At 41.7% G+C, this 26,073-nt stretch overlaps 1 protein-coding gene across 3 annotated transcripts; it reads left to right on the forward strand.

Annotated features, from left to right (window-relative positions):
* The first annotated feature begins 442 nt into the window (after positions 1–442).
* On the forward strand, positions 443–24,845 carry LMAN1 (lectin, mannose binding 1). Of its 3 annotated transcripts, none has more exons than XM_074569181.1 (14): positions 443–706; positions 1,952–2,106; positions 2,196–2,303; positions 5,624–5,685; positions 6,391–6,490; positions 12,147–12,270; positions 12,609–12,667; positions 13,284–13,416; positions 14,894–15,087; positions 15,213–15,283; positions 19,214–19,367; positions 20,113–20,234; positions 21,885–21,953; positions 24,295–24,845. In XM_074569181.1, exons 1-13 carry the CDS (start codon positions 496–498, stop codon positions 21,919–21,921), a joined length of 1,530 nt encoding a protein of 509 aa, XP_074425282.1. In that variant the 5' UTR covers positions 443–495; the 3' UTR covers positions 21,922–21,953; positions 24,295–24,845. The 3 variants fall into 3 exon arrangements, with proteins under 3 accessions (XP_074425282.1, XP_074425283.1, XP_074425281.1); XM_074569182.1 differs by having other exon boundaries at positions 21,885–21,936; XM_074569180.1 differs by having other exon boundaries at positions 21,885–24,845.
* The last annotated feature ends 1,228 nt before the right edge of the window (positions 24,846–26,073 follow it).

Raw genomic sequence — 26,073 nt, forward strand, 5'->3', positions numbered from 1 at the left:
AAAGGCCGCGGTACGAAACAGAGAAGGCGGCCGGAGGCTCCACTGGGCCCGGCGGGCCGCCGAGGAGAAGGCGGCCGGCCCGAGGGGCCTCCCCGCGGCCCTAAGGGGATGGGACGGGGCGCGACCTCGGCAGGGCCGGCAGCCCGGCTCCCTCCCGGAGGCCGATTCCGGGCTTCTCCGCTGCCAGAGAAGCGCCATCCCGCAGGTCCTCCGCGGCGCCCGCCAGCGGAACGGGTCCTCCTGCCGAGCTGAAGCAGACGGCAGCGCAGCCCTCACAAACGCGGCGCCTGACCGCTGCCCCTCAGAACGGCCCGCCGCCCCTCAGAACGCCCTGGCCCGGCCCGCTGCTCCTCAAAAGGGCCCTGCCCGCCCCGCCTCCCCTCAGAACCGCCCGCCTCCCCGGGCCCGCCCTGCCCCGCCCGGGTCCGGCCCCCGCGCGCCGCCAATCGCGCGCCGCCCTGTTGGCTGTGCCCGGCTCCCGCAGCACGGCCCAAGATGGCGGCGCGCGCGCAGCGGGGCGGCCTGGCGGCGGCCCTCCTAGCCGGTGCCCTGATCGCCATCGGCCGCCCGCCGCTCGCCCTCGGGCAGGCGGCGGACGGCTCGGCGGCGGCCGCGCCGCATCGGCGCTTTGAGTACAAGTACAGCTTCAAGGGGCCGCATCTGGTGCAGGCGGACGGGACGGTGCCGTTCTGGGTGCACACGGGCAGTAAGTGCCGGGCGGGGGGCGGCGGGGCCGCGCCGTTATTCCCGCGGTGCGGCCGGCCCCGTAAGGGAAAGGCGCGGGAAGGAGCCGCCGCGGCAGGGAGCTGCGGGGCACGGCGAAGATGGCCGGGGCCGGTCAGTCCCGGCTGGGCTCCGGGGACCGCCGAGGCGGCGGGTGGCAGCGGCGGGGGCTGCCGCGGCCTGCGGCGGGCGAGGGCCGACAGGGCGCCCTTAGGCGGGAGCGCCGGCCGTGCCCCCCGTCCCGCCGAGTCCCCCACAGCCCCGTGGGGACGGGGAGGGCCCCGGTCCGTGTGACCCCCGGTCCGTGTGACACGCTGCCGGGAGTGATGATGTGTCACTGGGCCAGGAGGAGCCCGGCCTGAGGCCAGCGAAACCCTGGTGCTTCTGCGCGGCTGAAAAGCCTGTTGAATTTCGTAGTGTAAAAGCTTAAAATGGAAATTGTGCCTTGGCAAACACGACTTTATTGGACGTAGTTTATGTATCCTCTGCAATATGGGTTGAGGATTTAAGGCATCTAGCCTTCTGCAAGTCCCCCCCTTGTAAAATGCATTGATATTTACTGTACATAAGGCCCTACCTTCGTAGTTTCTCTGCAGTAACTTCTGCCGTGTTTTTATTTTTTGACAGGCTTTAATTTAGTTTATATTGGTTAATTCAGGAATGTTAATTTTTGCCTTTTACTTGACATTATGCTACGAGTGACGTGGAGGAAACTATTTGTATAAGCTTTTAAGCAGACAGTCACAAAAATAAGTGTTATTTAATACAGGTGAATGAATTTCTCTAAATGTATGCTTATTCTTCTTTTAAGCTATGAAACAGAAAATTAGAAAACGTGTTTTTAAAAAGCAGAACAGAAATCTGTGATTTGTGAAAAGTCGTGAGGTACAGCAGAAAGCTAAACCTGATTTTTTTTTTTCATAGTTAATTTATTGCATATCTTAACAGCAACACCAATGTTCTATTTAAGTTGTACATCGTGGTCCCAAATGGAAGTTTGATCAAATCTTCTGTAAAGCAGTGATCAAGTTGTTGAAAGTAAATGTGTGTTGGCTGGTTTGGGTTTTGATCCCCTCTCAAGTGGTTGAGTACTCCACTAAAAAGTTATTTTGAAAACTGTTAACCAGTTGAGGAGAAAATTCTGTGAGTTTAGAAGATTTGCTAATTGGCTAGTTAGACACTTGCAATACTTTTTGATGTATTCAGTGTTGGTTCCTTTCCTTTCTAGATGCCATACCAAGTGCAGATCAGATTCGTATAACAACATCTTTGAAAAGCCAAAGAGGATCGGTGTGGACAAAAACCAAATCAATATTTGAATATTGGGAAGTCGAAGTGACCTTTCGAGTTACAGGAAGAGGCCGCATTGGAGCTGATGGATTGGTATTAAGAATTTCATCTCACTGAAAAAAATCAGGCGTGCTCTAAAAAGTGAATCTTGACTTATGAGTCTTACTTGGTTTTTATGATAGGCAATCTGGTTTACAGAAGAGCAAGGCTTGGAAGGTCCTGTTTTCGGGGCAGCTGATAAATGGAATGGTGTTGGAATTTTCTTTGATTCCTTTGACAATGATGGAAAGGTTAGTGGGAAGCAAAGTCTTCTGCCAAAGACTATAAATTAATTTCCTGCTTGTTTTGTACATATAACTTTGTGGAAAAAAATAGTATATTATTTTCCTACTCTCCTCCACTTCAAAGAGATAATTTAAAATAGTCAAGTTTCCCTTTTAGTGTTTTTACTAGACTTTTTCACACTTTTTTTTTTTTTTTTTTAAGCTTAAAAGTTGAAGCATAACACATAATGAATCTCCACTGAAGATTGGTTCATGTGTTAGGTTTGGAGGGAAAAATACCATGTACATGTGTGCAAACTGAAATTTGGAATGTCCATGCACAATTTGAAACATTCATAGGTCTGAAGATGTGTGCTTTGGAAGAGGCGTATTGTACCAAAATATGACACTGTGGAAACACAAGTTTCTACGTCTGTCTTCAGAGATGCTCTTTTTCTTGGAACAAATCTCCTTGAATAGTTTGAGAGCAAAAATCTGTAGCAGATGGGGGTGACATTTGCTGTTTCGAATTTCGAGTTTTCCAGTCCAGAATGATCCTGCGAAACTTTTAACAATACATAGTAGGTCTGCTTTGCTTTTCTTGCTTTTCCTACACTACTTTGGCTTGCTTTTTAAATGTTTTAGATATATTTTTGTAGGTTTACAAGCTTTTTTCCTACAGATGGCTTTTGATATACAGTAAACTTCAACATATATAGATGTCGAAAGACTGAAGATGGCGTTTATGTTTCTGATCTTCAAAGACAAGACATAAAATTAGAGTATTGTTAACTTACTAAGCGTTTTTAAATCTTTTTTTTTCCTGATTTCTGGCATGAATATGGAAACTGGTGGAGTTTAGCTGGCTGAAGGGGCCATCTAACAAAAATTGCATGTGGACAACACTATTTGCCAGAACTTTGATAGTGCTGAGACTCTGATCATGACAGGTTTAGTCAGTGTGGCGTGAAACCCTTTTTTAGAAAGTGATGATGTGTCAATTCTAGTCAAAACGAAAGCCTCTGTCATGCCTGTATTGGTCTGACGTGTCTTAAATACTGGAGTTCTTAAGACTTTTTTTTTAATGACAGCCTCTTGCTTTCTTGAGTCCCAGTATGGAGAAATTCTTCTTGTTGCTGTTTCAGTGTGTTCAGTGGGAGATGTTTGGTGCTGTAACTGGTCCTCAGCCTAACATGCTAGCATCCAGAAGTATGCTTCATCTAGTACTGCCAACTCAAAGCACCCTGCTTATGACGCTGATTTTAAAACTGTAAAGCCTTTTTTCCCTCTTCATTCTAAGCCTGCAGGTTATACCAGAGCTGAATTCTTATTTCTCTGTAGAAGTAGTGACAGGAGCCTTTTAAAAAGAGAAATACAAGTTCATAGCTCTGAATACCTGAAATTGTAAGAACCATACTAAATGTCACAAGAGTTTGCAGCACATCTTTTCTGTGACTTTTGGAGGCAAAAAATTGAGAAGTTATTCCCTGCTTTGGATTCTCTACTGTCTTTCAAGTTCTTGCACGTGCTTGCATCCAGACATGATCCCCAGCGAAACTGGACCATCCATTGACCGTTATCACTGAATACTTTTGTTTGTAGCTGTCTACTGTGCTCTAAGGTAGATTACACTTGGGTTGCATTCATGAAGGCTTTGCAATTGAACTGTTTGTACACACTTTGTGCAGAATATATGCAAGTATTCTCTGAACTAATTCAGTAATAGTGTTGTTAAACTAAAAAAAGCAGTAAGAAGATGGCATTAAAGTATTCCAGTGGTACTGAGCAGGCAATACTGATGTCAAAGCAATTCAGCTAGCCAGTCTCTATTGCTGAGAAGTAAAAACACTGGTGTATTTCTCTATGCTGGTGTACCATTCTGTTGTCCTTACAATCTATGTGATGAAGGAAAAGAGACAGATAGTTTGGTTGTAGTGTTTTTTTGAAGACAAAGGTCCATCCTGCTCCACCACTGTGAATTGGGAAGGACATTATTTCTTGAATTCTTGACGTCTGAGTCTTGCCTTCTTTTGTTAAGAGCTGGCAATCTGTCTAGCTGGAATGGGTATTGCTTTATGTTGTGGTTTAACCCTGGTAAGCAGCTAAGCACCACACGGGGTGGGGATGGGAAAGAGAATCGGAAGGGTAAAAGTGAGTAAATTTATGGGTTTAGGTAAACACAGTTTAGTAGGTAAAGTAAAAGCTGTGTGCTCAAGCAAAGCAAAACCAGGAATTAATTCACTACTTCCCATTGTCAGGCAGGTGTTTGGCCATCTCCAGAACAGCAGGGCTCCATCGCACATAACCATGACTTAGGAAGACAAATGCCATAACTCTGCGTGTTCCCCCTTTCTCCTCCTTCCCTGTCCTGGTTTGAGGAGGAAGCTTTTATTGCTGAGGGTGATGCCATATGGTCTGGGATACCCCTTGGTGGTTGGGGTCAGCTGTCCCAGCTGTGTACCCTCACAACTTCTTGTGCACCCCCAGCCTACTCACTGGTGTGGACTGTGAGAAACAGAAAAGGCCTTGAGGCTGTGTAAGCAGTAACTAAAACTTCACTGTGTCATCAGCACTCTTTTCATCATAAATCCAAAACATAGCCCCATACAACCTACTATGAAGAAATTTAACTCTCCCAGCCAAAACTAGTATGCTTTAGGAGATGATGAATTGAAATGTTGAAGGGGAAGGGAGATTAACTCGGAAATCTTGTGCTGCTATGAAAAACTGGAGTTCATTTCATAAACTCCTGGAGGCAACAAGAATAGCACTGTAAATCTGTTCTGCCATTATCGTTTTAGCTTGTTCTTGTCCTCTAGCAATTTAAATAACTGGGCATGTGTTCAACAGACTTTGTTTGGTTTCTGACAGATAGCTCCTGAGGTTTTTCTAATGACTGTGACAAGGTCAGTAGGATGTCAACATAGTGTGTGTTTGGATGTTCTTCCCAGTGCTATGTAGCCAAAGTTGGCTGTGCTAAGTAATCTATTAGTTTTAAGGTCTATATCTTTACTACATATAAATTTGTCCAATCTGTGGCTTTTATATTCCTGTATTTGTCAAATGATGGTAATTGGTAGTATATCCAGAAACTTAATTTGTGTGAGGTTTTTTTCACCCCTAACTATGTAAAGAAGGAGCAGTCTCTTGCAAAGCATGCAGCATGACACAGCGCTACTCAGTCATTTTGTATAGGTAGTCCTGAAGTACGGAGAGAATAAAAACATCTGTGGTGTATCTGTAGTGTAATGACTTTAGGTGCTTTATTGCAGAAGGGCTGTTGGTGATGTTACTTATGTTTCAGTTTGAATTAAACTATTCCGTTTGTTTGCTATTTCTTTTTCTAGAAAAACAATCCCGGAGTGATTGTTGTAGGCAACAATGGAAAACTTCTGTATGACCACCAGAAGTAAGTTTATTTTCAGTGTTAATGATGAATGTTTGTTTTTGAATGGTGAAACGCTGCATGGAACTTTGAGAAACATTATAAAGGTCTCTTTCATGTGAAACTTTGTTGTTTCCCTTGAGTTTTTCTGTTTGTTAAAACACTGTTTTGGCAGTAACAGCACAGAAATTAGCAACTATTTAAATGGCATATGCCCTTTGGGGTGGGTGAACTCAGATACATGGAGCCTTTTTACCTCTGTTGCTTATGGGTATCTTCCACACACAGCTAATAACTGACAAAATGACTAACTGAAAGCTAATTGCCTGTTACTAAAATTAATCAGTTTAATTTTGATTTCTGATTGTTTATTGTCAACACCACAATTGACATCTTTTTGGATTTTCCGAGAAGAGAGGTGTCTAGCTTAGTTGGTGCAATCCAGGCTATAGCTTATTTCCACCTCAGTTCACAGGTGCAAGAGTATATCTTGGAAGCAAACAGATTTCCCCGTTACTGCATTCTGTTTACATTGTGTCCTGTGTAAAGCATCTAGTACCGTTGATCTCCAGACCTCAGAAAAGCTCAGTGCAGTTGTGGGACAGCTTTTGAAAAACTTGCATACTGAAAAACTATCATGATGTTGCTTAGTGATACATTGATGCTTTTTTGTCTTAGCTGATGATAAATCATAAGATATAGTTTTATGCAAGTTGTCTTCTTGCATAGTGATGGTTCCACGCAAGCATTGGCATCCTGTCAGAGGGACTTTCGTAACAAGCCCTATCCCGTTCGAGTAAAGATAACATACTACCAAAAAACATTGACTGTAAGTACTCTGAAATAACATAATTACTCCTGTTTCTCAGCTTTTTAAGTGTGAGATTGTTGCAGCTATTTGAAAACTCGAAGACCCCATATGTTAATTCCAATATTCTTGAAAATGTTGAGATCGGTAGCAGAAGCTGAAGGAGGTGCAGTATGTTCAAATGCTAAACAAGTTCTTTTAACTACATTAGTGCATCTGTAGTTTCCCGAGGCGATTGCTGATTTTTCTGATGTTACTTAGGAGTGAGTCTCGCTAACATACTTGTGTGTGCTCAGACCCTTCTGCTGCTGTCGACTTGCCTGTAGAGGTGTCTCAAAGCCGGCATCTGTTCCTCAGCTTCCAAGTGTTTGAGCAGCTCCTTAACTTGAATGGTATTTCTCAAGCTGATCTGAGAGCTGCAGAGGGTTTGTGGCTGATTGGAAGAGGCTCTTGAAATTTGACTATAAAACCAAAGCTCATTCTTTGACAGTAGATTTAAGTTTGCCACTTGAGTCTTCCCGCCTCCAAGAAGTAGTAGGGCTTTGAAGATTAAAGAAGATAGAAAACCACTGGTATAAGGAATATAAGGAAAACCAATTATAAGGGTATAAGACTTCTTAAATACTATTCAGATGATTGTGAATTCCTTCTAGGTAAGGGGAGAAAAATATTTATGTGGTGCTGGGTTGTGACAGCTATGAAGTGTGTTTTTCTTGGCTTGTCATTCCTTCTGAAAAGGTACTGTTCGTAGGTATTAGCCATAGAACACAGCTGTCATTTTGTAGTAAAAGTTTCTCTAAAAGTAAACACGAATGCACCTAAAACATGGTGGACCTTGTACTGTGTTGTAATGGTAAAAGCTATTTGTTACTCTTGAATGAAAATTAAATTTCAGACTCCAAGGCTGCTGTCTTTGTGAATGCACCTGGTCGCTGATGCCTTATCTAGGAACTCCTCTGGCCCAAATGTTGCTGCTAACCTTAGCAGTTCTGCAAATGCATACGTGGAGGAAGAGAGAACCTTCTCTAAGCTTAGAATCAACCTAAGAACAGCAAGGGACAACTGTTCTAGATTAGACCAAAAATTTGTTACCCAAAACCTTATTGGGATGTATGCTTTTCATAGGCTGGCCTTTAATGATCCCTGAGTCACGGATTTCTTGAACCAGAGATGATACTATTAAGCCATGATCAGCTTTAGAATGGAATGGAATAGAATAGATCAGATCCATTTGGAAGGAACCTGCAAGCACCTCCAACTCCCTGACCACTTCAGGGCTCACCAAAACTTAAAGCGTGTTATTAAGGGCATTGTCCAAATGCCCCTTCAACACTGCCAGGCGTGGGGCATGGGCCACCTCTCCAGGAAGCCTGTTCCAGGGTTTGACCACTCCCTCTGTAAAGAAATGCTTCTTCATGTCCAGTCTGAGCCCCCCTGGTGCAGCTTTGAACCATTCCAAGTTGTCCTGTCCCTGGGTTCCAGGGAGAAGAGCTTAGCACATCCCTCTCCATGACCTCTCAGGAAGCTGCGGAGAGCCATGAGGTGGCCCCTCAGCCGCCTCCTCTCCAAACCAGACAAACCCAGAGTCCTTAGCCTTTCCTGAGTAGGTGTAGGTTTGCTCTCTTGAAATCCTGGGTAGCAACTCTGCTGACCTTTTTTCTCATTACACCAAAAATTTTTAAATCTACCATTTCATGATCACTGTGGCCAAGACAGACACCTGCCATCACACCTCCCACGTGTCCTCCTCTGCTCACAAACAAATCTAGGAAGGCATCTTTCCTAGTTGGCTCCCTGAGTACTCATGACAAGAAATTTTCTTCCTCTTCAGGAATTTCCCAGACTTGCTTGTCACAGCAGTATGGTATTCCCAGGTGATGTTGGGGAAGTGGAAATCTCCCACAAAGACAAGGACTAATGATCCATAGATTGCTCCTCATTGCCTACAGGATAACTCATCGGTGCTATCATCCTGGCTGGTTGATCAATAGTGTGAATGCCCACAATGATATCTGCTTTGTTTTCCATCCCCCTAATCCTCAGCCTGAGGCTCTCAACCACATCATCTCTAACTGTGAGGGCTGTCCATCCTGAGAGCAATAGCCTTCCGTCCCCGCACTACAGGTGTGGGACTCATTTCACCAAGTCTCACTAATAGCAATGACATCATAGCTCTGGGAGTGGACCAATGCTTCCAGTTTATCTTGTTTGTTTCTTAAACTGCGTGTGTTGGTGTACAAGCGTTTCAGGTGTGCCCCAAAACCGCTGGTGCTTGCTGGAATGGTGTAAATCATAGAATCTTAGAATCTTCATGGTTGGAAAGGAAGGACCTTTGAGATCATCGAGTCCAACCATACACACACAAAAAAAACCCAAACCCCTACAATCTTAGCCACTAGAGTATGCCCTGAAATGCCAAATTTAGATGTTTCTTAAACACCTCTAGGGATGGTGACTCAAACACCTCCCTGGGCAGGCTGTTCCAGTGCCTGACCACTCTTTCAGTAAAGTAATTCTTCCTACTATCTAATCTAAACCTCCCCTGCCGCAACTTCAGACCATTTCCTCTGGTCCTGTCATTATTCACCTGGGAGAAGAGGCCAACACCCACCTCTCTCCAACCTCCTTTCAGGTAGTTGTAGAGGGCAATGAGGTCTCCCCTCAGCCTCCTCTTCTCCAAGCTAAACATGCCCAGCTCCCTCAGCCTCTCTTCATATGACCTGGTCTCCAGACCCCTCACCAGCCTGGTAGCTCTCCTCTGGACACGTTCCAGCACTTCAGTGTCTCCCCTGTACAGAGGGGCCCAGACCTGAACACAGCACTCGAGGTGAGGCCTCACCAGTGCCGAGTACAGAGGCACCATCACTCCCCTGCTCCTGCTGGCCACGCTATTCCTGATACAAGCCAGAATGCTGTTGGCCTTCTTGGCCACCCGGGCACACTGCTGGCTCATGTTAAGCTCGCCGTTCACCAGCACCCCCAGGTCCTTTTCTGCCGGGCAGCTTTCTAGCCACTCTTCCCCAACCTGACCGAAATGCAGGATCTGGTACTTGGTCTTATTAAACCTCATACAGTTGGCCTTGGCCCATCGATCCAGCCTGTCCAGGTCCCTCTGTAGAGCCTTCCTACCCTCAAGCAGATCAACACTCCCACCTAGTTTGGTGTCATCTGCAAATTTACTGAGGGTGCATTCAATCCCCTCATCCAGATCATTGATAAAGATATTAAACAAAACTGGCCCCAAAACTGAGCCCTGAGGGACACCACTGGTGGCCGGCCACCAAGAAGATTTCACCCCATTAATCACAACTCTCCGGGCACGGCCATCCAGCCAGTTTTTAACCCAGCGAAGAGTACACTTGTCTATGCCATGATTTGCCAGTTTCTCCAGGAGAATACTGTGGAGGATGGTGTCAAAGGCCTTACCAAAGTCCAGACAGACAACATACACAGCCTTCCCTGTGTCCAGAAGGCGGGTCACATGGTCATAGAAAGAGATCAGGTTGGTTAAGGAGAACCTCCCTTTCCTAAACTCATGCTGGCTGGCCCTGATCCCTTGGCTGCCCTGCACTTGCCATGAGAGCTCATTCAAGATGATCCTCTCCATGATCTTTCCTGGTACCGAGGTCAGGCTGACAGGCCTGTCTTCCCCTGGATCCTCCTTCCGGCCCTTCTTGTAGATGGGTGTCACATTAGCCACCCTCCAGTCATCCGGTACCTCCCCTGTTGACCAAGATTGTTGATAAATGATGGAGAGAGGCTTGGTGAGCTCTCCCGCCAGCTCCCTGAGTACTCTTGGGTGAATCCCATCCGGCCCCATAGACTTATGTGCATCTAGGTGCAGAAGCAGATCATTGACTACTTCCTCCTGGATTATGGATGGGTTGTTCCGTTGTTCTGCACTCCATCCTTATCTTCCAGCTCAGGAGGCTGAGCACCCTGGGGATAGCTGGTGTGACTATTGAAGACGGAGGCAAAGAAGGCATTAAGTATCTCAGCCTTCTCCTCGTCCTTGGTTGCAACTTTTACCCCCCGCATCCAGTAAAGGATGGAGATTCTCCCTGGCTCTCTTTTTGTTGATGTATTTATAAAAACTTTTTTTGTTGTCCTTAGTGGCCAAGTTGAGCTTCAGCTGGGCTTATGCCTTCCTAATTTTCTCTCTGTATAACCTAATGGGATCTCTGTACTCCTCCTGAGTTGCCTGTCCCTTCTTCCAAAGGTGGTAAACCCTCCTTTTATTCCTAAGTTCCATCAGAAGTTCCTTATTCATCCAGACTGGCCATTTTCCCTGCCCTTTAGACTTGCGACATTTGGGGACAGCCTGCTCCTGGGCCTTTAATATTTCCTTCTTGAAGAGCGTCCAGCCCTCCTGGACCCCTTTGCCCTTCAGGACTATCTCCCAAGGGACTCTCTCAACCAGTGTTCTGAACAAGCCAAAGTCCGCCCTCCAGAAGTCCATTTGCTAACCCCCCTCCTTACATCACTACGAATTGAAAACTTGACCATTTCATGATCACTAAACTCAAGACGACCTTCGACCACCACATCTCCCACTAGTCCTTCGCTGTTTGTGAACAGTAGGTCTAGCAAGGCACTTCCCCTGGTAGGCTCACCTACCAGTTGTGTCAGGAAGTTATCTTCCACGCACTCGAGGAACCTCCTAGCCTGCCTGCTCTCTGCTGTGTTGTATTTCCAGCAGATACCCGGCAGGTCGAAGTCCCCAACCAGAACAAGGGCTGGCGATTGCGAGACTTCAGCCAGCCACTTATAGAATACTTCATCTGTCTCCTCATCCTGGTTGGGTGGTCTGTAGCATACTCCCAGCACAAGATCTCCCCTATTTGCCTTCCCCTTCATCCTTACCCATAAACACTCGACTTTACCATCGCTGGAATCTAGCTCTATACAATCAAAACACTCCCTAATGTACAGAGCCACACCCCCGCCTCTCCTTCCTTGCCTATCCCTTCTGAAGAGCTTATAGCCATTCGTCGCAGCATTCCAGTCGTGACAGTCATCCCACCACGTTTCCGTGATGGCGACTACATCACAGCTGTCCTGCTGCACAGTGGCTTCCAGCTCATCCCGTTCGTTGCCTGTGCTGCGTGCATTCGTGTAGATGCACTTGAGCTGGGTTACCGATTCCACCCCCATCCTTGGCCCTTTATCCCTAGGCTCATTACTAGTGGGCCTGGTTTTATCCCCTTCCCCCTTTATTTCTAGTTTAAAGCCCTGTCCATGGAACGCTTCCATTCGCACCCTCAGGCAGTGCCATGACACCTGTTAGCTTACCTTCATCTCTCCCGGTGGTATCCCGTTCCCCAGTGTGTTCCTTTCCACGCACTAATTTGTCTTGCCGTTTCTTATAACTGAAGTGAATAAATTCTTTTATGTGTCTGAATTCTATGTGGTATGTCCTCTTAGGGGATGAACAGAAAATGTTGAATTTTGGTCATGCTCAATGGTGAAATCGGCCTTTTTTTTTTTTTTTCCTTTTTCAAATAGAAAGCTTTTGCATTTTCTTTGCAAAAAATGTCTTTCAGAAAAGATGTTTTTTCTGGTTTCTAGTATCAGCCGCAGAATTACTCAATAAGTGTATTTATGACCATTACTGTAAACTGACAAAGCAATTAACACAAATAGATTTATGTGGTAAAAATTGTGTTTATCCTTTTAGGTATTAATTAACAATGGCTTCACTCCGGATAAGGAAGACTATGAATTTTGTGCGAAAGTGGAAGATATGGTGTTGCCATCACAAGGATATTTTGGAATATCTGCAGCAACAGGGGGACTTGCAGGTAGCAAATGTTAAAAATTGTGACAAGTGGTGTGGAGGCTTGCAGAGTTTGCAAGAGAGGCATTTTTGCTGCGAGTGTTGATCCATTACACCAGTTTTTGACTGTGTTGATGGAATTAACCCTCTCCCATTCCCAAATTGCTGGTATGCTTAGGCCTTTTCCTGGCTAGAGCAGAAGGACTTCCCTTTTGTCCTTACAAAGACATTGTGCGGTCTCATTCCCCACTGCATAAACTCCTGGGAGGACGTTTTGAGGATTCTGTTGCCTGAAGATCATTTGCAAGCTCAAGGTTGACTTGGGAAGTAACAGTGTTTTTTTGTTTTGCTTGTTGAATACAGATGATCACGACGTCCTGTCTTTTCTGACCTTCCAGTTGACTGAGCCTGGGAAGGAAGTAGTAAGCATCTTTATGCATGATTAGTAAAACATGTTATTGTATATTTTTTACATGTAGCAGCAGATTATGGCATTTCCTCTGAAGTTATATTTGGCATCCCTGTTCCAGGATTTTGGCATGTAGCTGTGCTATCATCTGTTTTAGAAAAATGAGACTAATAACTGTAATGTTTCGGTAATATATTAATTAATGTTTTCAACACCAGAATTCTTGAAGCAACACCAAATCAACAAAAATCCTGATGATAAATCAAAACATGCAGAGAAAACAACCCCAAAAGTACTCTTTGTTTGGAAAGTGGAGAAATAACCAGTTCTTGCTTTCAACTTGCCGTACCTCTAGAACACTTCGGTACTGTTAAACAGCATCTATCCTTGTAAAACTCGATTTTGTTTTAATCGCAGAAAGTACTCATGTATCAGGAAAAAGCTATGGGTCTCCATAGGGATGTCTGGTTCCTCACTTCAGCTTAATATATTAATGTGTTCCACTAATTGTGTTATGTCTTCAAATCTGAAATCTGAACAGCCTTGCTGGAGAATAAGTTATATAGGAGTAATGGAAAACATGAAAAAATCTCTGTCTCTCCCCCCCCTCCCTTGATAATGTTTTAAAGCCAACACCAGATGCAGAAATTCCTCAAAAAGATAAAGAGAAGTATCAAGAAGAGTTTGAACACTTTCAACAAGAATTGGATAAAAAGAAAGAAGAATTTCAGAAGGAACATCCTGATGTGCAAGGACAGCCAGGCAAGTTATTTGGGTGATTTTTCAGTTGCCAAGGAAGACAATTTGCTTTCTGGGATATTCAGAACTAGGGCCTGATAATCTGACTGATTTTACTAAGTTCCTACTAATGTTATTTACTTCATTTAAGAATCTTTGCTCTTTTGTTTGTGAAGTGTTTTCTGAAATATGAAGTCCCTTTTGTCACACCTGGATTAAGAACAAAACAAACGAAGGGAAACATGATGGGAATGATGAGAATCATCATGGAACGGTGGAAGGGAGAGATGGTCACGCATCTCTCTGTACAGTGATGACTGAGGAAGCATGGCCTTTTTGGTTATTTGAAAATGTATTTGAAATGTCATCGCTTTGGTCTGTTTCTGCGCATTCATAACAAATTAATTTTTTTTTCCATCTTGTTTTATGGATTATTATTAAAGGTGGGCTAGTGGATGTGCTGGAACTTACGTTTACTTGGAACAGCCTTTTAATGCTTGCCCGATAACTGGACAGGTGTTCCATCAGTTTCAGCACCACAGCATTAGCTGGCATTCAGTCTTGGTATTTGGCTTGTCTAATAACCAAATTTCCGGCTTGATGTTGTTAAAAACTGTAGCATTTATTTTTACATTTTAAGCTATTGATGATAAATTTAAGTTTGGCTGGGTAAGGCAGAATTTCCCTTTCCACTATTGAGGCCATGCATCCGCAGCTCTCAGCAAGCATTGGTTTAAAGATACTTCAGACTGAATAGTGTTTTTCCACTCTGAATAGTGTTTTTCCACTGATTTCAAATGACATTTAATTTAGGAAAATTATAATAATGACTCTTGCCCACTTTTTTGAGTGTTTAGCCACAGGGCTTTGACTTTTGATTGTTCTGCTATGGGACATGATGGGGGGTTTGTTTATTTGCTTGGGTTGCTTGGCGCTTTTTAATTTATTTTTTTTTAGACCTGGGCAAAAAAGAATCTGCTTATTGGCAAATATAATGGAAGCCAGCCTATTTCTTATTCTTGTGGATTGAATTGGCTGTATTTGAACACAGACTGTCAGGAATGTACTTCAGGCATCTAGACCTGAAATTTCAGGTGGTTGGGTTTTTTTTGTTTGTTTGTTTTTTGTTAGCTGTCAGTTTATACCTGCAAATCTCTTCTGAAGGACAGTTGGTAGTACAATGCTAGCTTATGCAAAGATAGCTGCCGCCTAATAATAACAGCATCCTGTTTCCATTTTGTGTTGCACATTACCCAAGTACTGAAATAGGAACTCTAAGATGGAATCTGGGTTTGAATGTGTGGTTCTCTCTGTTCAGTTGTTCTGATCCCACTTGGGTATCCTTTGCTATGGCAATGGTGATAAATAAACACTGAATATATCAAATAATGGGGAAAAACTATACCCATGTGGAAACTTTCAAGGGTGCAAAAAAAATGATACAATGCAACTTATGAGGAATGCAAGTATCTAAGAACTGCGTGTCCTTTTTTCTTATCAGCGGATGATCTTTTTGAAACTGTAAGTGATCGTGAACTGAGGCAAGTCTTCGAGGGGCAGAATCGAATTCATCTTGAAATCAAACAGCTTAATAGGCAGTTGGACATGATTCTGGATGAGCAGAGACGATACGTCTCTGCAGTCACAGATGAGATTGCCAAAAGAGGCGCTGGTGTTCCGGGTCAACAAGGACAGGTAAATAAAAAAACAACCAACCACCGTGATTGATAGCTTAGCCTAATTTCAGCAGCGTGATCGATTTGCCTTTTCCAAGATCGGTTGATCTTTTTCTCTGCCCCCCCTTCCCCCTGCCCTGCCAGGTTTCCCAGCAAGAGATCGAGACGGTTGTGAAAAATCAAGAAGAGGTCATTAGACAAGTAAATGAAATAAGGTAAATGCTTTCTGAAGGTTAAGTCTATGTTTTGAATTTTATATTCGTTCCACCTTTTAAATCCTATTTATTATTTAAGTAGGGGAATATTGACAAACTTGAAATTTCTGTGTCCGTTCCTTAGTGATGACTGTCCACATACATTTAATTTCTATAATAAAGTAAGTTCATGTCCCTAGGATGGCTAAGCCCCCTGATTTGCTTCTTTTTTTTTTTTTGTCCCGAGATTCCACTTCAACAGGTAAGTCCATTCCCTCTAAAAACGATCAATTTCTGCTAACGTGATAACCTGCTACCTCATGGAAACTTGTTGCTCGGATTTTGGAGTATTGATAACAACATGAGCATAAATGCCTTTGATTTATAGCTAGTGAACCTAAAAAAAAAAAAGGTGTATTTGAGTATCTTGTCCATGTACTCAGTCTACTCCTGGTATAATAATTATATGAGTTTATTATTATATAGTATTATGAATCAAATATATAATATTATATGAAATATATTTGAGGTTTTGTTTAGTGTAAACGACCTATAAAGGCATGTAAGTAATTCTTAGAAATAGTTCTATGCAAGTGAAAATGTTTGTGCATATAATAAAAGTTGCTGAGATTCATTGCTCATTCTTCTAATTATTATTTTTGTTTTCAAAATACATTACCAAATGAAGTAAAAAAAAAAATCTTATCTTGAAGGTGCTATACTGCTGAAATGGATTTAAGAAAATTCCTATTTTTGATAGGGATGTCTGTGTACAGGCGTCTTACAGTTGCTGTCTCTAGCAGGAATGTCTTTAAATTGGTTTAAGCCTTCGTTTATTGTAGTTAAAACATTCCTTACCTTGGGCTTAAAAAAAGGAGAAAAACAATTCCTACAACTTGATGTTGTAGTATATAAGCAGTCGTGGGTTTTTTTCCTGTGTTAGTTCAAGGGCAGCTCTTGTGATTTATCTAAGTAGGTCAGGTTTTTTTGTAGAATGAAGATTAGAGTGCTTCCATTTTTGCACTTGTTCTTCCATGAAAGCTTTTATGGTAATATTCTTGACAAATCTTTATACCTTGCAAGCAAATTAGATTTTCCTGTTAACATTGGCAGTCTGCCCTTTTTGTGACTACTTATTAGGTATGAGTTTGCGTAACATCATCTTAATATTTTTCTTAGATTAAAGAAATGTTTTATTTTTAGATAGAAATGAACAGCCCGCTGTTGCATTGCTGGTCATCCCGGAGGAAAAGGACTTACTGCCTAAGTAATTTTCTTGTCAAGATTTGTGGATTTCTTAATCATCTGATTACAGAAGAATCTTGCATGTTCATACGATAGAAACTATCAGCATGGTATTGTTCATGCAGAAGTAAATATAAATTAAATTTGATACAGACCATGTCTACTTAGGGAACTTATTTTGCTTTTAAGAAAGCGTGGATCAGTCTGGGGGGAGGTGGGTGTGCAGACTTATGTTAATTACACAAGGATGGTGATACTAGGAGGGAGAGGAACAAAATGAGAATTATACGTGTTCTAGCACTGAGAATAGTGGGGCCAGATAAACAATGTGATGGATGTGGACAGACAGAATTACTATAAGCATTAGCTAGGCAGTGGTCGTGATGGTCGTTGCATGCGTTATTTAAGAAAAACAATCTTCCAGTGAAAAACTTACTTCTAAAAAAGGTTATTATAACACTGATTCAAAGTACAGGTAAATATTAATCAACTTCATTTAAATAATCTATACAATGACAATACAAAAATATAAAATAATTTCTGACTAACGCATATGCTAATTTAAGTTAGGACAGATCAGGGGTTTTCGCATTCATTTTGTAAGTGTAAGTTCCAGGCCAGAAACGTAGAATGAGAGAAAGTAAGAGCAGCTTTGGATAGTTTTGTTTGCAGTGGCTTACAGAAGCAAACAGCTGGGTTTTGGTGACTCCTTTTGATAACTTTGCAATATTAGAAATGAGCTTATTGAGGTGAACACTGAGAGTTTTGCAGAAATCCGTGGCTAACTCCGCCTGGCCTAGCACACAGTGCGTTATCTGGAATAACTGGGAGTGTAACTGATCTTCTAACGTGTGCTGGAAGTGGGGTTGAGCTTTTACAGAGATGACAGGACAAGGTGGATTCTTGGAGCTTTTTGTTACTGTAAGCGGAAAGAATTTTTTTTGGTTATGTGGGAAGTATGCAGAATACTTGGTAGTCTAGGACGTTAAGTTGATTTGTGTGTTATAGTGATATTTGACAGAAAAAGTGGTAGTCTTCAGTTTGAAGAAAAGTATATTGTTAATCCAGCGTTTAGTAGCGGCTGTAATTACTAAAGGCCTCTTCATTGAAGTGGTGTATCTGCAACCTGATGTAATTGTGTAGATTAATTTAGTGTGTATCTTTGACTTAATGTGTAGTTGCTTAAAGTAATTTAAATGCGCTGCGCAGTTCTTAGAAGGGAGCGAAAGCTGCTGTAACACTAACGTAGTATGTCGATGCTTGCAAGTCTTACTTCTGGAGAGCTGTCACAGTGCCTTTGAATAGATATGTACCTTGCTAGTTTTCTCTTTGCTCCTGGCTCAGCTTTTTTTAAATTTTATTTTTAGTTCTGTGATTTTTGCATTTTAATGGCACAAAGAGTAACTGATGCAGAGCTAAAAGATGGGCAACATCTTTATGAAGATTATTTGTAAACGTTTAAATTTGGATGCTTAACTTGCCATTTTCACAATGATTGTGAGCCATTTAAAAATCAGTAATATAATTTTGTATAACACTTACAAATGCGATTATATGTTACTGTTGCCAGTTTACTCAATGAACAGTATTCAAGCCAGGTTTGCTTTTGTGGTGTTTTTCCTCTGTGAAAGTTACAACTGAAAGTGTTGAAGACCAGGTTGGACGGGGCTTTGAGCGACCAGATCTAGTGAAAGACGTCCCTGCCCAGGGCAGGGGGGTTCGACCCAATGATCTTTAAAGGTCCTTTCCAACCCAAACCCTTCTGTGATACCGTGACAAATTGCTGACCACAGTACAAAGAGTTAGGACTTTACCTTGAAGGCATCAAAGTAAGCTCTCATCTGAACAAAATGTAAAGTTTTAAGTAAATTAAAAAGAAATATCCAAAGACATACATTTTGATTGTTTATTCTGTTAATAATGAGGAGATTAACATTCACATGATAAATATTTTAGCTGTAGAATAATCCTCTTTGCAACTGAAAAGAGACATCACAGTAGGGGAAAATTATATAAACATATTGATTAGAGATTTAAGTATTTTTCTCTCATTGACTAGTTTATCTCAAACAAAATTTGTTATGGAACCTCAACTTTTTATGGATTTAATTTGATTTGTTGTAGAAGCAAAATGAATTCACATCAAGACAATATTAAGTATTATGGCAATACATATGGGAAATGAGTTTCTCGTATAAATGATAATCATGAAACAAGGATGTATCTAAATCTTTTCTTATCCCTAAAGCCTCTTCTTTATTTTTATTTCTTACATGACTGCTTTTATTTATTTATTTTTCAAACAGCTTTTGGTTTTCTTCAAAGATTGCATTAAACTCTGCTTATCCTAAAGCCATGGCAAGAGCCTCAAATAAAACACTTGTTTTAGACTTCATCAATCAGGCAAAGCAGATGTCTAGCAATAGAATATTTGCTAGATCTTGTTTTCGGCGTGGCTTTGGGAGATGGTGCAGTGTACAAATTGAAACTGTCTGCGGAATTAAATATTTTTAAAAAATCATACTTTGATTAAGGAGTTGTTTCTTGATACGTATTCCTGGAAGCTGGAAAAAACTGTTTTCTGTGTTTTGGGGCTGCTGTGTATTTTGAATTAATTTTAATGGACTAAAAGATGTCCAGAATAACTGCTGTGTATAGGAAAGCTGCTCTGTGCTGAAAGATGTTTTGTTGTTTGTCTTGTTTCAGAAATTCCATGTCTGATGCTCTGAGGTTGATCACTGGAGCTCAACATCCTGGCTCTGCTGCAGGAGTCTATGAAACAACTCAGCACTTCAATGACATCAAAGAACACCTTCATGTAGTAAAGAGGGACATTGAGCATTTAGTACAACGAAATATGGTAATTTATGTGCTGGTAGCGGAAAGCATGACTGTAATACTTCTTTATTTGGCTGTTAGTGAAAAGCTAGGATGAGCCAGCATGCAATTTACAGAGCAATTAATCCTTCATTAAGCTGCTTCGCTAAAACTGTACTGCCTTGACCTAACTGCATGATCTGTGTCTTGATGAGAAGTTTTGCACAAAGAGCATGATTTTTAGTCTAATTTCCTGTGGAAACAAGGTCAAGCAATTAGGTTTTCTGGGTGCGTTTTTTTGTGTTTGTCCCTCTACTTAACAGCTCTATACAGAGAAGATTCTCCGCTGCTTCTGCACAGAAGGGAGAGCTTTAATCAGGGGAAACTCAGGCAGGCTCTGCTTAAGGCCTCTAAGCGTGAAAGATCACCGTGTGCACATTCAGGAGCACCTTAGTCTAGCCTAGGTAGCAATTAAGCTGAATTAGCTTGTGATCCTACGGAAGGTTCTTGATTTCTGGCTTAATTTACCAAGGATTTATTCTTTTCCACTCTAATGCTCAAATTAGCAGCAGTCAGTTTGTCTGAGAAACATAAAGGTGAAAGGGAAAAGTGAGATGGTGAGTAAAACTATGATTTTTCAGAGTAGTGTCTTTTCTGTCTGTTTTCTGCTTGTGTTCTGACTTTTAGATCATGTTGCAAAGACCTTGTTTTGTTTCTTGCATATAACAGTCTTTCAGTGGCATGTCTTGTTTGCTCTTTTCTCAAATATTGTTTTTCTTATTTTTTAGCCATCTGGTGAGAAAGTGAAGTGTCCAGATTTGCCACCATTTCCATCGTGCTTATCTACAGTGCACTTCTTCATATTTGTAGCAGTGCAAACAGTGTTATTCATTGGTTATATCATGTATAGGTAAGTATGTTTTTCTTGAAAGACAACAGGGCAAATGATTTTCAGAACTTCTGACTGGAATTGCAATTGCAATGGCATGATTATGTTAATCTTCTTTAAAACAAGCAATCATTCAGATTGGAAGAGACCTGGAGAGGTCTCCAGTTCAACCTTCCGCTCAAAGCAGGGTCGACAGTGAATTTAGACCAGGTCGCTTAGTGTTTAGACTGATCGGGTCTTAAAAACCTCCAAGAATGGAAAATCTACCACTGTTAGGGACCCCACTGGAAATGTTTAATTATCATTATGAAGTTTGTTTTATTCTCCCCTGTGTCCACAGTGTATCTAATGGAAACCTGCCCCGTTTCAGTTTGACTGTTGTGTCTCTTTCTTATAATGTGCATCTCCGTAAATAAACTGTCCCCGTCCCCTCAATAACATCTTGTGGGGATTAGAAAGCTGCTGTTTGACCTCTTGAAACCTTCTTTTGTCCACGATGAACAAGCCCCGTTCCCTCCCTCTCTTCTCTTGAGGCATGTTCTTCAGCTCTTGACCACCATCCTTGTGGTCCTCTGCTGGACTTACTGAAGTTTATTAACATCTTAACAAAATATGATGTGATTTGAATTTTTTTTTCTTTTTTGCTATGCATACCTACAAGCTACTTATCCCATTTCACAAATTCCTCAGTGAACATTTATACGATGCATATGCCTTCATCCCTGTCCTACGTATGATATTGATAGTGTATGGACTTCTGGTTCCCCCCAACCCCGCAAGCTAACTGGGATGTTTTCTCTCTTCGCTTTTTCCTCATTGTAATGTCATAATGTTCAAATTAAATTTACGTTGATGGAAAGAAAAGCCTATTGAGAGTAAGGACTTGCTTGGTAGTTGTCCCTCCTGCTTCTCGCATAAGCTGATCGGGATAAGGAATAGGGACCAAAATAGCTGTGTTGCACTTCAAAGAGAAAATGCTGTTTGCTACCTCTGTGGAAGGATAACTAGTATTAATATAAGACCAGTGCTGCTGATAGCACTAACTTTTATCGTGTGTCTGCTTCTCCGCAAAGCGGGGAGAGTGCCTTTCTTATGTCTGTCATGTTACGCCATCAGCTGGGAAGATGGCTTCCAAGACACATGAGGAGCCTGTCCCCTCCAGTTCTTTTTGATGCCTTTCTAATTCTAGCATCAGTGTGCGGTTGATGCACAGTGTCTGTATTCACTAAGAAAATAAATATGTTCTTTGCCAGAGGGAAAAGGAAATCCCATTTCGAGTAAATTCTTTCACTGCTTACTGCATGCGTTTCCTTTTCTGTGATGATCCTTAGGCCAATCACATACTGAGAAGCTTTAGAAAATTTTAGTTAAAGTATTTCAAAAATCTGTTCATATATTCTTTCACGGTTTCTGGCTTCTGTCCAGAATGTTTTGTTTCCTTCTGTGTCTGATGCAAAATTGGAGCTATAGTGATGCTACCGATGTCTTTGTAAATAGAAAAAATTCTATCCTATTTTTGTGATATGACTTATATTAGATTTTCCTAAGTCTCCGTTGACAAGGAATGAAATATTTTAATCCCCAAGTAAGTGAAATATTTATTTATTTAAACCAGTTAGCTGGTTTTATACCATAAGTACTTAATGAATTCTCTTCTGCTTTTTCTTTCAGGAGTCAGCAAGAAGCAGCAGCCAAAAAGTTCTTTTGATGACCTGTTCCTTTTGTGCGTACATAACAGCAGTATGTATGCACAGAAAATGATACACTTCTGTAAATGAGGGAAATTTTAGTGTTTGATATACTTCAATATTGTAAATTATTGAATTTTGTTAAACAAAATAAATTCTCTTTAAACTGTTAATGCTAAAGTTAAAAAAAACCCAAACCAAAACACACTGGGGAGGAGCAGAGCAAATGCTAGACAGGGCAAGACTGCAGACCCTCTCTAGGTCTATGTTTTCAGCCAACTTTCTCATAAATACCGGAAGGCAAATGCCATATTCCTCTTCTTTTGTCGAGATTCCAGAGGATGGAATTGAAACACCCAAGTTTGGTTGTCGTTCATAGTGAGAATTGCGGACGGATGAGTTGTGCAGAAAGCTTGCCACGAAGTATCCTGACATACCAGTTTAAAAAAAACAGAAGCAAACAAACAAAACAATGAGATAAACAAAAAAAAACTCCATGCAACTGCTCTTCTCTATCTTTTTTTTTTGGGGTGGTAAAAAATTTGTTATAAACATTTATTTTCTTTACCACTTGGATTTAAGGGTTTAAGAATTATGTAGTTAATTCTAAATCTTCATGAAATTTAAACACTTTTTAATAGGTGGACACAAAGACAGGCCTTTAACAGTCTGACTGTTGATACCTGATATAGAAGACAAACTATACAGAACAAGGAAATAAAAGTTTATCTCCTGATTTTGGGTTTTGGTTTTAGGCAGTCAGAGAAAACATGAGAAAGTAGTTTCTTCAAATATACTGTGGGACTGATTTCTTTTTTGTAGTTTCAAGTCTGTCTGTAATTTTTTTTAGAAAGTTGTGCGACTTTTTCAGCAAAGGTATCATTGCTTTATACCTCTTCAAATCTGATTTTCTTAAGCATGTGTTTAGTGTATGAATATGTCTTTACTTTTATAAAGCTGTCTTGTGTCTTTCATGTATCAAATACAGATGCTTTGATTTAAATCTTGACATGGCAAGTATTCTAAACTACACATACTGAGTATTAAGTCATTTCTTCACAAGCTGATGCTTCAGACATGTTTGTTAATCCAACAGCTATTGTAGAACCAGTTTTGTGTGTCAATTCCTGCTTTAATATCAAAAGCATAAGACGGAACATGTGTTTTTGGTACTGCTTATCAGGTGAACATTTGCTTCAGGAAAGAAACAAAGCAGATAGGAATTATTAGGAATGTGAAAAGAATTAATTTTGTCTTGTTTACATATCTGTGGTAACTTTGTCCTTGAGTTGTTTGTGTGTAGAGTTAGAATAGGGGGTTTGGGTTTTTTTTTTAAATTCTATAAAATACACAAATGCATCAGGATATTTCACTTTTTAATTATTCATCTGTTTGTCTGAATCTGCAAAAATCATTTGGAATCTAACGTACAAATACTGCATTCCTACAACCTACTCCCTTGGAGTGTAACACATGCTGCCAAATTCGCTGTAATGAAGAACACTTCAGTATTGTGCCTGCCAGTTTGGAGAAATAATAAATCTATGCAATATATTTTGTTACTTCAAATACAGTGTCCAAAAAGTGGATGTTTATGCTATACCAGTAAAACGATACTACCTACACACCAATTTACATAGCTACAGTATGTAATATACTGTAAGTGGTATGGCTTTATAGATTAATTTCTAAATTTGAGAAGATTTTGCTGTACAGTTTGGAGAAACTCCTGCCTTGAGCTAATCTTGCTGCATAAATAGGGTAAATCAACGAAGAAAACTTTTTGCATAAACCAGCGTAACGCACAGGAGTTTGTCCATTCAGTTCTTTCAACACCAGCAAATATTTACAGGTGCCTTGAGTCTAAGCTGTTACAACCCTGACTCTTCTAACTAAACTTAATATATTTTCTTAAGTTGTTGTGAAAATGTGCAGTCTTGTTCCTGCCAATTGCAAGCCTTCCTGCGTCAGTGCAGCAGCCCAACAGAACTCCCTCCCTCTCAGCCGGCTTTGCAAGAGCCGGCACGCAGACAGGCCAGCAGTTGTGTTTTGGTAGGCAGGTGCGAATGTCTGGCACGATGAGGAACAGCTCTAATGTGTCAAATCGGAGGAAGCCTGTATGTTTTTGTTACTGTGAATTTATCCAACCGTAGCTTTGTTTTAAAGCCGGAGCAGCCCACGCTTTTGTGTCTTTTGTTAGAAGAGGGACAGTGTCTAGGGGAAAACTTGAACCTATAACTGCATGGTCAGTATGGGGCTCAGCTTGTGTTTGTGCTGCTGATAGACCTGACCCATCTCCCGCCCGCAGCCGGGAAACCGTTGTATTAGGGAGCAGGAGGTCTAAAGCGTACCCTCCAAAAAGTGGTAACTTTGCTTCATGCTTCATTTCACAGTCGTCTCTCCTTGGAACTTCCATAATTGCCTCATCCCTCACTGGATCAAAGGAAAGCTCCCAGTTGTCCAGATCAAATTCTGTCCTGTCTGTTCTTGAAGTGATAGCAGCAAATTTGGACTTCAAGAATATTTGTCATTCAGTGCAGCCTCCTGTTATGGCTGACTACTAGAAGTTTCTTTGAACATGCAATGGCGGGGGCCGGGGCGGGGGTGGACACGAGTCTAATAATTGTAATGAAGTGTGGATGATAAGTAGCAAATATTTGGCAGTGACAAGAGAATCTTGTTGTACTGGTCAGGGTATATTAAATACACGGTCATTCCTGAATCTTTCAAAATTCACAATGTGGTTTGTAAATTACCTAACTTCCTGTTTGAAGAAAATTTGACATTTTTCCATGCATCAATTGCTGTAACACCGAAGACTGTCTATGATTTTTTTAAAATTCAAACAGCTGACATTTTCATATGTTTGTTTCTGACTAATGTAAATTGACACTTGGAGTTCAGAGATAACCTTATTTGAATAAAGATGCATATTTTTAGTAAGCTTTTTTTTCTTTTAATTTGGTATACATCCATGAAATCCAAGGAAGTGCATTTGAAGCGTTCTTTACCCTCTGTTGTTGGAGGGTTTGAGCGCTCCGAGGTCTGGGTTGAGGCCTGCCAGGTCCTGGAGAGCTGGTGGCGTTGGGGTGCTCGCCTTGAGCATCAGGCACTCGGGGCCAAACGCAAAGCAGCGCGTCGGCTTCTAGGTCTCCCAACAGCAAATCGAGTTATTTTCTGTTTAATCTGAGCGTACAAAGTACCTTCTTTTTTCTCAGTGTAGACTGCCTGATCGCTGAAGTTCTTCCTCCAGATTCCCCGGAGTGCCTTCACCTGGGTGCTTGCTCCTGTTTGTTGGAGTGCGACGTGCCTCCCCAAAACAAGTCGGTCTGTCTCTCCTTGGGTTATTTTTGTTTTTCTTGTTCGGTTTGGGGGTTTGTTTGTTTGTTGTTTGTTTGTTTGTTTTTTAAACTGTTCTAGCCAGTAAACTGTGTTTGTCTGTGGTGACCTCCCACAGGAGGAGTAAGAATTCCCTCATTGACCGTCATTTTCCCCCCAGCCAGGAGCAATTTCTCTAATTGGTGGAGGAAGCCCTAAACTATTTATTTCTCTCTTTCTGTGCAAGTGATCCAATGTTCCGACTTGTATAAAAGGCGACATCCTCTTCTAGATGGATGAAGTGGGGGGAGAGTCTTGGGCCTCTCAAAGAACACCGAGATACATCGGAATTAGGTGGTCGGAGTTGTTGCTGCGGCTGTTTTGGGCACAGTCTCTAGCAAAGGCTGGGAATTTGGGCGCTTGCCTGCCTGCAGCAATTTTGTGCTGGCTGCTCTGTGAGGCTTTTGGATTTTGCTTTTTGTGATTTGCCTGTTTGGAGACGCTGGATTCTGTCCTGGGGCTGGAGACGCCTACGTTCCTTGGGTATGGAACGCAGGCCTTTTCGTATCACCCAGCTCCGCCGGACAAAACAGGAACTGAGCCTTTAATTTTAATTTCACTTAAGCAAGAGGGAAAGGATGTTGATTTAAAGCAAAGGAAGTGGCAACACGAGTACTTATTTAGCAGCTGTCTGTATGTTTTCATTAAGCGTGTGATCCCTTTAACCAACAAAAAGCAGTAAGTGGTTTTTAACTTCGATACAGGCAATAGTTAAAGCACTTGTCAGGAACGGCAATTATTCTGGAGGTGCTGGTCCTTGTCGGCACCCAAGGTGGGTGCCTAAAACTTGGTGC

This window comes from Larus michahellis, chromosome Z, assembly GCF_964199755.1.
Source record: "Larus michahellis chromosome Z, bLarMic1.1, whole genome shotgun sequence".
NCBI lineage: Eukaryota > Metazoa > Chordata > Aves > Charadriiformes > Laridae > Larus > Larus michahellis.

What these genes read in the sequence shown, in the direction of transcription:
- LMAN1 (XM_074569180.1), top strand. Translation starts at nt 496, where the DNA reads ATGGCGGCGCGCGCGCAGCGGGGCGGCCTGGCGGCGGCCCTCCTAGCC. An exon ending in CTTCTGTATGACCACCAGAA is followed by an intron (nt 5,686 to 6,390) that starts GTAAGTTTATTT and finishes CTTCTTGCATAG; the next exon opens with TGATGGTTCCACGCAAGCAT. An exon ending in AGACAAGTAAATGAAATAAG is followed by an intron (nt 15,284 to 19,213) that starts GTAAATGCTTTC and finishes GTCTTGTTTCAG; the next exon opens with AAATTCCATGTCTGATGCTC.